The sequence below is a fragment of the Felis catus genome, chromosome B2 (assembly GCF_018350175.1).
Source record: "Felis catus isolate Fca126 chromosome B2, F.catus_Fca126_mat1.0, whole genome shotgun sequence".
In the NCBI taxonomy this organism is placed as follows: domain Eukaryota; kingdom Metazoa; phylum Chordata; class Mammalia; order Carnivora; family Felidae; genus Felis; species Felis catus.
In genome coordinates this window covers 13,347,531-13,362,178 of record NC_058372.1, presented here as the reverse complement: position 1 = coordinate 13,362,178, position 14,648 = coordinate 13,347,531, and the positions used below count along the sequence as shown (strand labels likewise).

The window sequence follows — 14,648 nt, the reverse complement described above, 5'->3', positions numbered from 1 at the left end:
AGTTTCTACACTTTAAGAAACCAGAAAAACAAAAAGGGCCCAAAGTTAGCAGAAGGAAGGAAATTATAAAGATTAAAGAAAAAATAAATGAAATAGAGAACAGAAAAACAATAAAAAAGATTAACCAACCTAAGAGTTCATTCTTTGGAAAGACAAAATTGACAAAACTTTAGCCTAGACTAACTAACCATGGAAAAATGACAGAGGACCCAAACCCACAAAACTATAAATGAAAGAGGAGACATTACATTTGACACCACAGAAATACAAAGGATCATAAGAGGGTACTATGAACAACTATACACCAACAAACTGGACAGCCGAGAAGAAATGGAAAAAGTCTTAGAAACATACAAACTGGGGCACTTGGGTGGCTCAGTCGGTTGGGTGTCCGACTTCAGCTCAAGTCATGATCTCACAGTCCGTGAGTTCAAGCCCCGCATCGGGCTCTGTGCTGACAGCTCAGGGCCTGGAGCCTGTTTCAGATTCTGTGTCTCCCTCTCTCTCTTCCCCTTCCCCACTCACGCTCTGTCTCTGTCTCTCTCAAAAATAAACATCAAAAAAAAAAAAAAACTTTAAAAAAAGAAACATACAAACTACCATAATGGAATCAGAAAGAAACAGAGAAGTTTAAATAGCAATTACTAGTAAGAAGATTGAATCAGTAATCAAAAATCTCCCAATGAAGGAAAAGCCCAGCATGAGATGGCTACACTGGTGAATTTTACTAAACATGAAATGTTTCTTCTTGAAAAGAAGAATCAATGCCAATCCTTTTCAAACTCTTCCAAAAAAAAACTGAAAAGGAATGCTCCCAAACTCATTTCAGGAGGCTAGCAGTACCCTGAAACCAAAGCCAGAAAAGGACACTATCAGAAAAGAAAACTACAGACCAATATCCCTGATGAATAGATGGATGTAAAAACTCAGTAAAATACCAGCAAGTCGAATTCAGCAGTACATTAAAATAATCATTCACCATGATCAAGTAGGATTTACACCTGGGATAAAAAGATGGTTCAACCTCTACTAATCAATGTGATATAGCACATTAATAGAACTGAAAAAATATCATATGATCATCTCGATAGGTGCAGAAAAAGCATTTGATAAAATTCAGCATCTGTTCATGATAAAAACTATTAATAAATTATGTATAAAAGGAATGTAACTCAACATAATAAAAGCCATATATAAGCTCACAGCTAACATCATACTCAGTGATGATAGGCTGTAAGTTTTCCTCTAAGATCAGGAATGAGGGCTCCCACTCTCACCATTCCTATTCAACACAGTACTAGAAGTCCTTGCCAGAACAATCAGGAATGAAACACAAGGCATCAGAATTGGAAAGGAATAAGTAGAGTTGTCTCTATTTGTAAATGACATAATTTTATATATAGAAAATCCTAAAGACTCCATCAAAAAAAACCTGTTAGATCTAACCAACAAACTCAATAAAACTGCAGGATGCAAAATTAACATACAAAAATCAGTAGCGTTTCTATACACTAACAACAAATCATCTGAAAAATAAAATGATCTCATTTACAATAGCAACAGAAACACTAAAATAGTTGGGAATAAACTTAACCATGAAGGGGAAAGATCTCTACTCTGAAAGGTATAAGGTAATGATGTAAGAAATCAAAGATGAAAATAAATGGAAAGGTATCCCATGTTCATAGACTGGGAAAATACTGTTAAACTGTCAATACTACCAAAAGCTATCCATAGATTAATGCAATCCCTATCAAGATTCCAATGACATTTTTTTTTAAGTAGAAAAAGCAATCCTAAAATTTATATGGAACCACAAAGACACCAAATAACCAAAGCAACCTAAGAAACAAGAATAAAGAGGCATCACATTTCCCGATTTCAAGACACAGTAATCAAAACAGTAATCAAAACAGTCTGGAACTGGCCTAAAAACAAATAGATCAATGGAACAGAATAGAAAGTCCAGAAATAACCCCAAGCATACATGGTCAACTAATATTTGACAAGTGAGCTAAGAATACTCAATGGAAAAGACAGTTTCTTCAATAAATGGTCCTAGGAAAATGGGATATTCACATGTAAAATAATGAAACTATACCCCTAACTTATACTCTCACAAAAATTAACTCAAAATGGATTAAAGACTTAAATGTAAGACATGAAACCATGAAACTCCTGGAAGAAAACACAGGTAAAAAGTTCCATGACATGGGTCTTGGCAATGGTTTTTTGGCTATCAAACCTAAAGTACAAGCAAACAAAAAGCAGTGGGAATATATCAAAATAAAGAGCTTCTGCAGAGCAGAAGAAATAACAAAGTGAAAAGACAGCCTAAAGGGAAAAAAAAATTTCCAAACCATGTATCTGATAAAAGATTAATATCTAAAATATATAAGGAACACATACAACTCAATACCCAAAAAACCCCAAATAATGTAATTTTTTAAATGTACAAAAGATGTTACTAGACATTTTTCCAGAGATATATGAATGGCTAACAGGTATATGAAAAGATGCTCAACATCACTAATTATTACACAAATCAAAACCACAAGGAACTACCACCTTCCACCTGTTAGAATGGCTATCATCAAAAAGATACAACAAATTCTGGTGAGGATGTTGAGAAAGAGGAACCCTCGGCTGCACCGTTGGAGGGACTGTAAACAGGTATAGCCACTATGGAAAACATAACAAAGGATCCTTAAAAAATTAAAAACAAATACCACACGATCCAGTAATCCCACCAGTTCTGGGTATTTACCCAAAGGAAACAACACTAACTCAAAAAGATATCTACACCCCCCACCCCCACCCCGTTGATAGTGGCATTATTTACAATAGTGAAAACATGGAAACAGCCTAGGCATCCACTGATGGGTGAGTGATGCATATATATACATATGTGTATATATATATACAGAGTATATACAACGGAATATTATTCAGCCATTAAAAAAACGAGGAAAACCTGCCATTTGTGACAACATGAATGGACTCTGAGGCCGTTATGCTAACCAAAGTGAAATAAATCAAAGACAAATAATCGTGCAATCTCACTTACATGCAGAATAAAAAAAAAAAAAAATCCGAACCGAGAGAGATCAGATTTGTGGCTACCAGAGGCAGAGTGGAAGAGGAAGGAATTGGAGAAAGGTGGTCAGAAAGTATAAACTCCTACTACAATGTACCGTACAACATGATGTGTATAGTAATACTAACATATAACACATACGAAAGTTAAGAGTTCTCATCACAGGAAAAATTTTTATTTTTTTGCTTTTTTGTTTTATCTCTCTGAGACGATGGATGTTAACTCGTTGTGATCATTTCACAATACACGGAAGTCAAACCACCATACTGTACACCTTAATCTTATACCGCGACATATCTAATTATATCTCAATAAAACTGGGAAAAAAATGTTTTAAACCTCCCCAAAAAAGAAAAGCCTGGGTCCTGATGATTTCACTGATGAATTCTGCCCCACATTTAAAAAACACCAAACCATCTGAAACTCTTCCAAAAAACTGAACAGGAGGGAACACTCCCTAATTGTAAGGCCAGCATTATCCTGATACCTAACCGAGACAAAGACACTACAAGAAAACGACATATCCTATATAAACAGTGATGCAAAGTGAATTCAGGAGCATACTGAAAGGATTATATGCCATGACCTATTGGGATTTTTTTCCTAGAATTCAAGAATGGTTCCACATATGGAAACCAATCAATGTAATATGCCACAGTAATAAAATCAAGGGGAATAAATACATAACTTCAACTGATGTTGAAAAAGCATTTGACAAAAGTCAATATACTTTCATGATAAAAACTCAAAAAACACGGAATAAAAGGAAACTATGTAAACATAATAAAACCATATATGAAAAACCCACAGCTATCATCATAGTTGATGGCAAAAGATTGAAAGCTTCTCTTCTAAGACCACAAAAAAGACAAAAATGACTGCTTTTGTTAATTCTATTCAACATAGTACTGGAAGATCTAGCCAGAGCAATAAGGCAAGAAAGAGAAATAAAAGACACCAAATTGGAAGGAAAGAAGTAAAATTATGTTTGCTGATGATATAATCTTAAATGTAGAAAAGCCTAGGGACTCCACAAAAACAAACCCTGTTAGAATAAACAAATTCAGCAAAGTATCAGAATATAAAATCAATGCACAAAGTCAGTTGCGTTTCTATATACTGAAAATGAAAATTCAAAAAAGAAATTTAAAAATTCCATTTATGATAACATTAAAAAATTTAGGATTTAACAAAGATGATCAAAGACTAGTACGATGAAAACTACAAAACACTTCTCAAAGAAATTAAAGAAGTCATAAATTGTTGGAAAGATATCCCAGGTTCATGGACTGGAAGACTAATATCATTAAGATGTTGTCAATAATAACAGAAAGTAATCGATTAATATTTAAGGCCATCTCTATCAAAATCCCAATGACATTTTTTGTAGAAGCAGAAAAAAATCTATCATAAAATTCATTTGGAATGTCAAGGGACCCTGAATAGCCAAAACAACCTTGATAAGAAGAACAAAGTTGGAGGACTCATACTTCCTGATTTCAAAACTTACTATAGGGGTACCTGGGTGGTTCAGTTAGTTAAGCATTTGACTCTTGATTTCAGCTCAGGTCATGATCTCATGGTTCATAGGATCAAGCCCTGCATTAGGCTCTGCATTGACAGCATGGAGCCTGCTTGGGATTCTATCTCTCTCTGTCCCTTCCTCACTCATGCTATCTCTCTCGCTCTCTCTCTCTCAAATAAACTTTAAAAAAAACTGCAAAGCTACAGCAATCAAAACAGTGTGCCACTGTTACAAAAACAGAAATCTAGACCAGTGAAATAACCCAGAAAGAAACTCTCACATACATGGTCAAATAATTTTCAACAAGCTTTGCAAGACCATGCGATGGGGAAAGGATAGTCTTTTCAACAAATGGAGCTGGGAAAACTGGATATCCACATGTTAAATAATGAAGTTGGGCCCTTACTTAACATCAGGTACAAAAGTAAACGATATGGATCAAAAATCCAAACATAAGTACTAAAACTATAAAAGTCTTAGAAAAAAAACATAGGAAAAGCTTCATGACATGGGATTTGGCAATAGTATCTTGGAGATGACACCACAGGCACAAAAAACAGACAAACTGGACTTCATCAAAATTAAAAGATTTTGTGCATCAAAGAACACAGAATAAAAAGGCAACCCACAGGATGGGAGAAAATATTTGCAAATCACGTATCTGATGTGAGATTAATAACCAGACACATACAGAACTCCTAAAACTCAGTAACAAAAAACCACCCTATCCAAAAATGGGCAAAAGGCTTGAATAGACATGTTTCTAAAGATAACAACCCAATAAGCACATGAAAAGATGCTCACAATCATCAGTCATTAGGGAAATACAAATCAAAACCACAATGACATACCACTTCACACCAATTAGAATGACTATTGTAAAACAAAACAAAACAAAAAACCAAAACAGAAAATAACAAGTTTTGCTGAAGCTATGGATAAATGGGAGTGCTGTGTATAGCCGGTGAGAATGTAAAGTCATGTGGCTGCTATCTAAATGGTAGAGTGGCTCTTCAAAAACTTAAAAATTGAGGGGGGCCTGGGTGGCACAGTCGGTTAAGCGTCCGACTTCAGCCAGGTCACGATCTCGCGGTCCGTGAGTTCGAGCCCCACGTCGGGCTCTGGGCTGATGGCTCAGAGCCTGGAGCCTGTTTCTGATTCTGTGTCTCCCTCTCTCTCTGCCCCTCCCCCGTTCATGCTCTGTCTCTCTCTGTCCCAAAAATAAATAAACGTTGAAAAAAAAAATTAAAAAAAAAAAATTGAATGACCACATGATCCAGCAACTGAGTATATACCCAAAAAAACCTGAAAGGGTCTTGAAGAGAGATTTGCACACTCCTGTTCATAGCAGCCTTACTCAGAATAGCTAAAAGGTGGAAGCAGCCTAAGTGTTCGTTAACAGATGAATGGATAAACAAAAAAAAAATATGGAAAAACAAAAATGGATAATGAAACATTAATCAGCCTTGAAAAGAAAATTCTGACATCTGCTTGAGCATGGATAAATCTTGAAAACAGTAAGCTAAGTGTAATAAACCAGTCACAAAAAGACAAATACTATATGGGTTCACACCTATGAGGTACCTAGAGTAGTCAAATTCATAGAAAAAGAAAGTCAAATGACGGTCACCAGAGACAGGGAAGGGGGCAACGGGGAACTGTTTAATGGGCAAGGAGTTTCAGTTTTGCAAGATGGAAAGTTTTGAAGACTGGATGCATAACAATGTGAATGTACTTAACACTATTGAGTTGCACACTTACAAACGGCTAAGATGGTAAATTTTGTTATGTGTATTTTATTAGTTTTTAACAGTTAAAAAATTGTAATACAGAGATCTGCCATTTAAAATGGTCTTTCCTCCACTTCATATTAGTTCCGAAGAGAAAAGACTGTGTTTCAATGCACTGAATGAACACATTAGAGGCATCTTCCTATGGTTGTAAATTTTCGTATTAAGCCCCAAGACGCACTCCACTCCAAAAATCTACCACACACGTAAGTCTACACTTCTAAAATAAATCTTTCAATGAGGTTCATTCAACTAAATCACTCAATTAAAAAAAAAAAAATAGGGATAAAATGTAAGCAATACACCATTGATTTTTACTACACCTTCTTTCATGTTCACTTATGCTCTTCAATCAACAAAACCAAAGAAGAAGTTAATATCAAGTTAAGCACTTTTGAGAAAAAAAAAAAATCTCTAGATTTAGCAACCATAAAAAGAAACCCACTAAAGAACCAGAAAAGAGAAAGCAAAATGTAGGCAAAGGGGACTGTGTCATAATAAACGCACATCAGGAGGAGGAGATCTCGCACTGCACACGTCGTTACCACGTATCTGTCAGAGAACACGTTATTAAGTTCAGAACTGCACATAACACAAACTATATATTTATTTTTGTAACACCTATATTGAAGTAATTCACATACCATAAAATACATCCTTTTAAAGTATATAATTCACGGGCGCCTGGTGGCTCAGTCTGTTAAAGTATATCAATCAGTAGTTTTTAGCATATTCACGGAGTTGGGCAACTGTCACTACCGTCTAATTCCAAATCATTTTCGTCACCCCAAACAGAAACCCCACTCTCATTAGTAGCCACTACTCATTCTCCTCTCCCCCACCACCAATCCTTGACAACCACTAATCTATCTGTCTCTATGGATTTGCCTCTTCTGGACATTTTATATACAAATGGAATCATGTAATACATGACTTTTGTGTTGGTTCCTCTTGCTTAACATAATGTTTTTGGGTCTCACCCAGGCTGTGGCCTGTATCAGCACTCCACTACTTTCTGTGGTTGAATATACACTTCACCAGTCGATGAACATCCGTGTTGTTTCCACTTTTAGGCTGCTTAGTTCTGCTTTATGAATAACACTGCTGGGTACATTTGTGTACACACTTTTATGCAGACGTGAGTTTTCAATTCTCTTGGTATGAAATTGCCAGGTCACATGGTAATTCTATGATTAACTTTTTAAAGAAACTACCCAACCATTTTCCACAGGAGCTGCACCATTTTTTCCATTCCTACCGGCAGTGCAAGGAGTTCTATTTCTCCACATCCTTATCGACACTTGCTAGCGCCTTTCTGATGACGGCCATGCTAGTGGGTGTGAGGTGGTATCTCACTGCGGTCTTGACGAGCATCACAAATGACGCTGAGCATCTTTTCATGTGACTATTGGCCATTTATATCTTCTCTGGACAACTATCTACTCAAGTCCTTTGCCTCTCCTTCGTTGGGTTGTTTTTTTATCATTGAGTTATCACAGTTCCTTGTATACTCTAGATTCAAATCCCTCCAATATGTGAGTTGCAAATATTTCTCTCATTCTGTGGACTGTTCCACTTTCTTGATGGGTTCTTTGAAGTACAGAGGTTTTTAATTTGTCTAAGTCCAATTTACCTATTTTTTTCTTCTGTTGTTTATGCTTTTGTTGCCATATCTAAGAAAATCATGCCTTTTAATATTAATCTGCATGCCAACAGGAGAGGAGTCGAGAAGAAATGGTGTAAAATTAAAAATCAAAGTAAAAGAAGTATCAAAGACTCAGATTCAAAATCAATGTTCTTACAAAAGAAAAACCAGAAACATAATAAATACACATAATAAAGTATTGATGAGCAAAGATAATAGTGACCAATCTGCTCAAAGTCTGAATGGCCTTTGCACTAATCAATGAAAAGTAAAAACCCTTCAGGGAAATGAACAAGTAAGTAATTTCTAATCACTATGTTTGGGTAAGATTTAGTTGTTTTACATTTTCTATTTATAAAATTGTAAAATATTTTTAGGCAACAGTCAGAAGCATAATCTTGTTATTTAAATGAAAACACTTACCTGCTAAGTAATTCTAGTCCAGCAGAGTACTTTGGCAAATATGGAACAGTCCTGCCAAAAAAAACCCCACTTATTTTATTAAAATTCTTTCTGATTTAGGCCAACTAAAAATAAAAACAAAACAAAAACCTATATGAGAATTTTGACATTATAATTATGATGTGAAATATTTTTAAATTACTAATGGCAGTTTACCTAAACTTTTAGAGAAATGTACTACTTTATTTCACAATTAAAATACTGTAGGGGCACCTGGGTGGCTCAGTCTGTTAAGCATCTGACTTAGCTCAGGTCACGATCTCAGGGTTCGTGAGTTTGAGCCCCACATCAGGCTCCCTGCTGACAGTAGAGGCTGCTTCAGATCCTCTGTCCCCCTCTCTCTCTGCCCCTCCCCCACTCATGCTCACACTCTCTCTCAAAAATAAACATTTAGGAAAAAAATAAAATAAAATAATATAAATAAAATAAAACAAAATGCAATAAAATGAAATAAAATACTGTAATGTACTATCATCCATCACTTTGCCCTACAGATCCTTCTTAGCACATAATACAATGAACACTTTAATAAAATGCTACATGATAAAATTTTTTTTTTTTAAAAGCTCATAATCTCGGGGCACCTGGGTGGCTCAGCCAGTTAAGTGTCCGACTTTGGCTCAGGTCACGATCTCCCAGTTCACAGGTTCAAGCCCCACGTAGGGCTCTGTGTTGACAGCTCAGGGCCTGGAGCCTGCTTCAGATTCTGGGTCTCCCTCTCTCTCTGCCCCTCCCCTGCTCACACTCTGTCTCTCAAAAATGAATAAGTATTAAAAAATAATTTAAAAAAATAAAAAGCTCATAATCACTAGGCTGAAAGTGAAATTTGGTCATGCTTCACTTATTTAAAAAAAATGAAAAAGTTGCACAACACTGGTTTTCATACATGTCAAGTGACACAGCTAACGAGGCTCCCTTGCCAAGTATGGTTTCATTATTAATCTGCTTCTCAATAACGCAGGACTTTTACTTTGTGTTCAATATACAGAAATGATTAATTGTGATCAAACAATAAAATAACCACTGGTTGTCCTAGAATAATACAACTACATCTCACCACTTCCTCAACCATTTTACAATTTTATCAGAAAACTTTCCAGTGTTAACAAAATTATAAATAATCAGATTGCAGTCAAATGTGCTCAACAAATGCAAAATTCATTAAAGTAACAATACTATTACAACTAGAGCCCCAACATCGTCATATGAAATTTACATCACAGGAAATTAAATCTTAGCACAGGCTTACCTTGGTTTGCTTTTTACTTTAGCTTCTCTTGACTTGTCACTTAAAGTCTTCAGCCTATAATTCAACAAGTAGAAAATATCACATCTTTACAGGTTAAGAGATTTCTTTTCAACCATAAATTTCACAGTTGTTATAATTTGAGGTCAGATAAGCTAATAATTTCTTGACAAGAATTAAGCACCTCTACAGACAAGTACTTGAGTGTTTACTGTAAGACACCCAAAACAGAGTATCTATAGCAAGCACCTTTATATTTGTTCTTGCCCCAATCCCTTTTTTAGAAACAATCCCGAAGTGTGATCAGACTAGAGAAATGTCACTTACTGGCATCATTAGAAAAAGCAGCAGTTCACACAGGTGAATTTGGTAGGTAACAAAGATTATCAAAGCAGCACGTTTTATTAAGTAGATACTATAACCGGGCACTCAAAGCTCTTTAAGTACCGACATTTTGTGAAATTTTACACATTGATAAAAAGCTTCCTAAAGTATATTACAAACCTTTCTCATGAAAAAGGACTCGATACACTCTATTTAACATGTTCTGCTAACTCCAGGTCATTTTTATGAATACGATCGATTACGTTTTGTGGTGAAACAGCCATCTCCTCAGATGTTTCCGAGCGAGGAATAGCTCTTCGCTTGCCAACTTGAGACCAATCTACAGGGATCTGAGTTTGTTTGGGATCCTGTGTCTGTTTTTTCTAAATTTAAGCGCTCTATCTCCAACACTGGTCATTTGGTTATCTGTGATAACTTCCTGCTTCTGCTGGCTACTTAACTATTGCAGCCTCCTCCCTCCCTATCCGCTTTTTTACTTTTTAAAAAAATTTACTTACTTATATTGGGGGGGGGGGAGGGGCAGAGAGAGAGAATCCCAAGCAGGCTCTGTGCTGTCAGCATGGAGCCCAACGCAAGGCTGGAACTCAAGAACCCGTGAGATCATGATATCAACATCATGCTGATATTAAGATGCTTAACTGACTGAGCCACTCAGGCTCCCCACTATTTGTTTTAAATTACCGGGCTAGAAAACAGATAATGGGCCAGAAAATGCACAGAATAAATAGGTTCGCCTCTCTACGTAATATGCAGACTTTGTACAATTTATTTTTGCCTCACTGGCCCGCTTTCACCTTCTTTTGGCTGTCGGCTCTGTACTATACAATAGAGGTTGCCAAAAAGGAACTACTAAATCATGAGTGACTCTCACATAAAATGCAATATTGCTGTAAATGTTCTTCTTAATGTGCATACTTCAACAAATACTCATTTCTAAATAGAGTGTGAAACACAGACCACAGTACCACCACTAGCCCCTAAAAAGTCTTTGGTAAAACTAGAAATAAGTGCGCCTTCCACTACGGACTTTACTGCTCTCAGCCAGAAACTGCCCTAACGTACAAGCTGGCCCTCCTACGAATGCCCCAACCCTGTGTAGTTCACCACCACACGTCCGAGTCCTGACACAGGACTAGAGCTTTGTCAATAATGCCCAGCTAAGTACCAGAAAGGGCCTTTATTTTTTTTAAACAAACTGGAATGCCAATTTCATACAAGAAATGTTTATATTACTCTGTTGTTTCTCAAAAAGTAAGATAATGAGATGAACTTTCCACATTGTTAAAGAGACTCTGCAATCTTTTTTTTTTTTAATTTTTTTTTTCAACGTTTATTTATTTTTGGAACAGAGAGAGACAGAGCATGAATGGGGGAGGGGCAGAGAGAGAGGGAGACACAGAATCGGAAACAGGCTCCAGGCTCCCAGCCATCAGCCCAGAGCCTGACGCGGGGCTCGAACTCACGGACTGCGAGATCGTGACCTGGCTGAAGTCGGACGCTTAACCGACTGCGCCACCCAGGCGCCCCATGCAATCTCTTTAACTGAAAACTCATTTGTATATATCTCCCCAGATGAGTCTAGGGAGCTGTATGTAAAAAGTCTAAACTGTCCTACAGAAATAATATAAATTTCCAAGCTTACTTTGGCAACTGGTAAATCCGGTTTAGACTAAGATTAAGCAACACCTAGGACGAGCTTTTCTGACAGTTACCCTCTATCCCCTCCACTCCAAAATTTGAGAAAGGCGCTTAGCTGTACATCCCAGGTAGAATTATACTAGGATGGTGATACACAGCAGGACATTATGCTCACAAAGATTCTGGTATTATTTTTGGGGATTTAGGACAATTGCATACAGTTAGGTGGACAAGGATATTGCAAGGGAACCGTTAAGATCCTTTTTGGACCACTCTTATTATATGGTCTAGCAAATGTGGAGGTTGATATTTCAAAATATTTTTTAAAATTTTTTTAATGTTTATTTACTTGTGAGAGACAGACCATGAGCGGGGGGAGGTAGAGAGGGAGACACAGAATCCAAAGCAGGCTCCAGGCCCTGAGCTGTCAGCACAGAGCCCAACACGGGTTCAAACCCACGAGCTGTAAGATCATGACCTGAGCTGAAGTGGGACGCTTAACCGACTGAGCCACCCAGGCACTCCTCAAATATTTGTTTCTGATATAAACTTATACTTTCTCAATTATATCAAATTTGAGGTGCTCCTCCGCATGCCCCCAAAAAAACAAAAACAAAAAATTAGTTTAGAATAAGAGAGAAAGAATGAATGTTACAGGCAGCTGAAAACAAAATCGCTGGGTCAGTAAGGGCTTCTCCGTGTGGCTCCTTAACAAGCATCTGCTTTAAAATTGGACCTTAACCAAACGTAATGTGTGGAACTTATTTGATCTGGAGTTGAACAAATCAACTATAAAAAGACATTTCTAAGAACCAGGAAATTTGATTATGGACTGGATAATTGATAATATCAAAGAATCAGTGTTAATTCAGTTAAGTATGACGTTGGCACTGAATGTATGTAATGTCTGTATTTTTTAATTTAATGTTTGTTTATTTTTTAAGAGAGAGAAAGAGCATGAGCGTGGGAGGGGCAGAATCTAAAGGGGGAGAGGGAGACACAGAATCCAAAGGACCCAGGCTCTAAGCTGTCAGTACAGAGCCCAATGCAGGGCTCGAAATCACTTACCATGAGATCATGACCTGAGCCGAAGTCAGACACCCAACAGACTGAGTCACCCAGACACCCCTGTACTTTTTTTTAGAGATGCAAACTGATGTAGGAGAGATGTAGCAGACAAATCTAAGATTTATTTTATAACTGTGGGAGAGGCAAAGCAAATGTGGCAATAGTTGACAACTGCTGAATCTGAATAATGGATTTATGGGGTTCACTGTGTTATTCCATTTTTTTATATGTCTGAAATTTTATAAAAACATTTTTGTGATAAACATTCTTTTAGATACTCATCTTTTCTCATCATGCTGTCTCCACATAAATCATGTGTGCCGAAATTTAGAACAGAAACTGATGGAGAAAACAAAATAGCTCTAAGGAGATGAAAACAGTGAAGAAAGTTGAGGAGAGGAACACATAGAGGGTTACAATGGCTATTATTCTTACTTTAAGTTGAGAAAAAATAAGGTCAGGTGAGTTTGTGTGTGTATATGTATATGTGTGTGTGTGTGTGTGTGTGTGTGTGTATAGATATATATAGATATAAATATATCTATATATATCTATACACACACACACACACACACACACACACACACACACAAACTCACCTGACCTTATTTTTTATATCTATATACATCTATACACATATGTTTAAGGTCAGGTATATTTAACAAGTGACAAAAAAAGCAAAACATTCCTTTCTGAAATACATCCTCAAAGCCCAGAATTCAACTAAAGGTAGCTTACTGTTTTTATTGTGCAATGATTCTCCTTAAAGCTTCCCACGGTGATTCTGTGCTGGGAACAACCCACTAATAAAAGCTATTTAATGTCCCACAATGTTATGACACACTAAGAAGGAAATACTGAGCCAGGTGTAATACCCCGGTTTCCTCATATATAAAACGGTAGTATTATATTGACCACAATAATTTGCCACGGGAATTAAATAAAATTCCAAATATGACTTTGGCAGCATTCTGTAAACAGAGCTAACTCAAATGAAAAGTATAATAAAAATGATCTCCACCAACAAAGGTAAGAAACTACGTTATTGGGTCAAGGTGAAATAAAGTAGAGATTCCTATAAAAGGCTTCCCCACCATTCCCAATCTTCTTCCTAATCCCACACTGTCCCCAGGAAGACATTAGTGCTGCTATGTGGCTATTATCAATTTAGACCTGACAATTGTCTTTTACCAAAAGCAACTAATTAATATACACTTTTGAGTTCAAAGCACCAAACCTCAAATTTACCCTGACACCTAGTTATTTTATTTTTATTTATTTTATTTTTTAACGTTTATTTATTATTGAGACAGAGAGAGACAGAGCATGAACGGGAGAGCATGAACGGGTCAGAGAGAGAGGGAGACACAGAATCTGAAACAGGCTCCAGGCTCTGAGCGGTCAGCACAGAGCCCGACATGGGGCTCGAACTCACTGACCGCGAGATCATGACCTGAGCCGAAGTCGGCCGCTTAACCGACTGAGCCACCCAGAAGCCCCTGTTAATTTATTTTTAGATTGTTCTAAAGACTTCACTTGATTTGTGACCAGCACGCTTTTTTTTTTAAGTTTGGCAGAAAAATATTAAAAATGGGGGCCTCTTATTAAGAAATGGAGGTGATTAGCAAAACGGCCCCCAAGACAGGTTTAGAAAGGAGATAAACAGAGTGATATAGGGAGCACTACGATGAAGGATGAGCAGAAAATGTGCTTTCTCCAGCTAACTCAGCCTCCCAGGGTGACCTTAACGGCATTCCATTTATTTGCACTTCAATTTCCTACTTGGCTCACCTCATCAGCTGTCGTGATTGCTGTAAAACACCACAAAAACA

General features: G+C 36.9%; 1 protein-coding gene across 2 annotated transcripts in view; it reads right to left on the bottom strand.

The window, feature by feature from the left end:
• DTNBP1 (dystrobrevin binding protein 1) overlaps positions 1 to 14,648 on the bottom strand; it is a 131,655-nt gene that overhangs the window by 111,271 nt on the left and 5,736 nt on the right. For both annotated transcript variants that reach the window (XM_023253668.2, XM_023253667.2), the window contains exons 2-3: positions 9,769 to 9,822; positions 8,481 to 8,531 (exon numbers count right to left, since the gene is read on the bottom strand). In XM_023253668.2, coding sequence (XP_023109436.2) covers positions 8,481 to 8,531; positions 9,769 to 9,822 — 105 coding nt within the window. The remainder of the gene's footprint in view (positions 1 to 8,480; positions 8,532 to 9,768; positions 9,823 to 14,648) is intronic.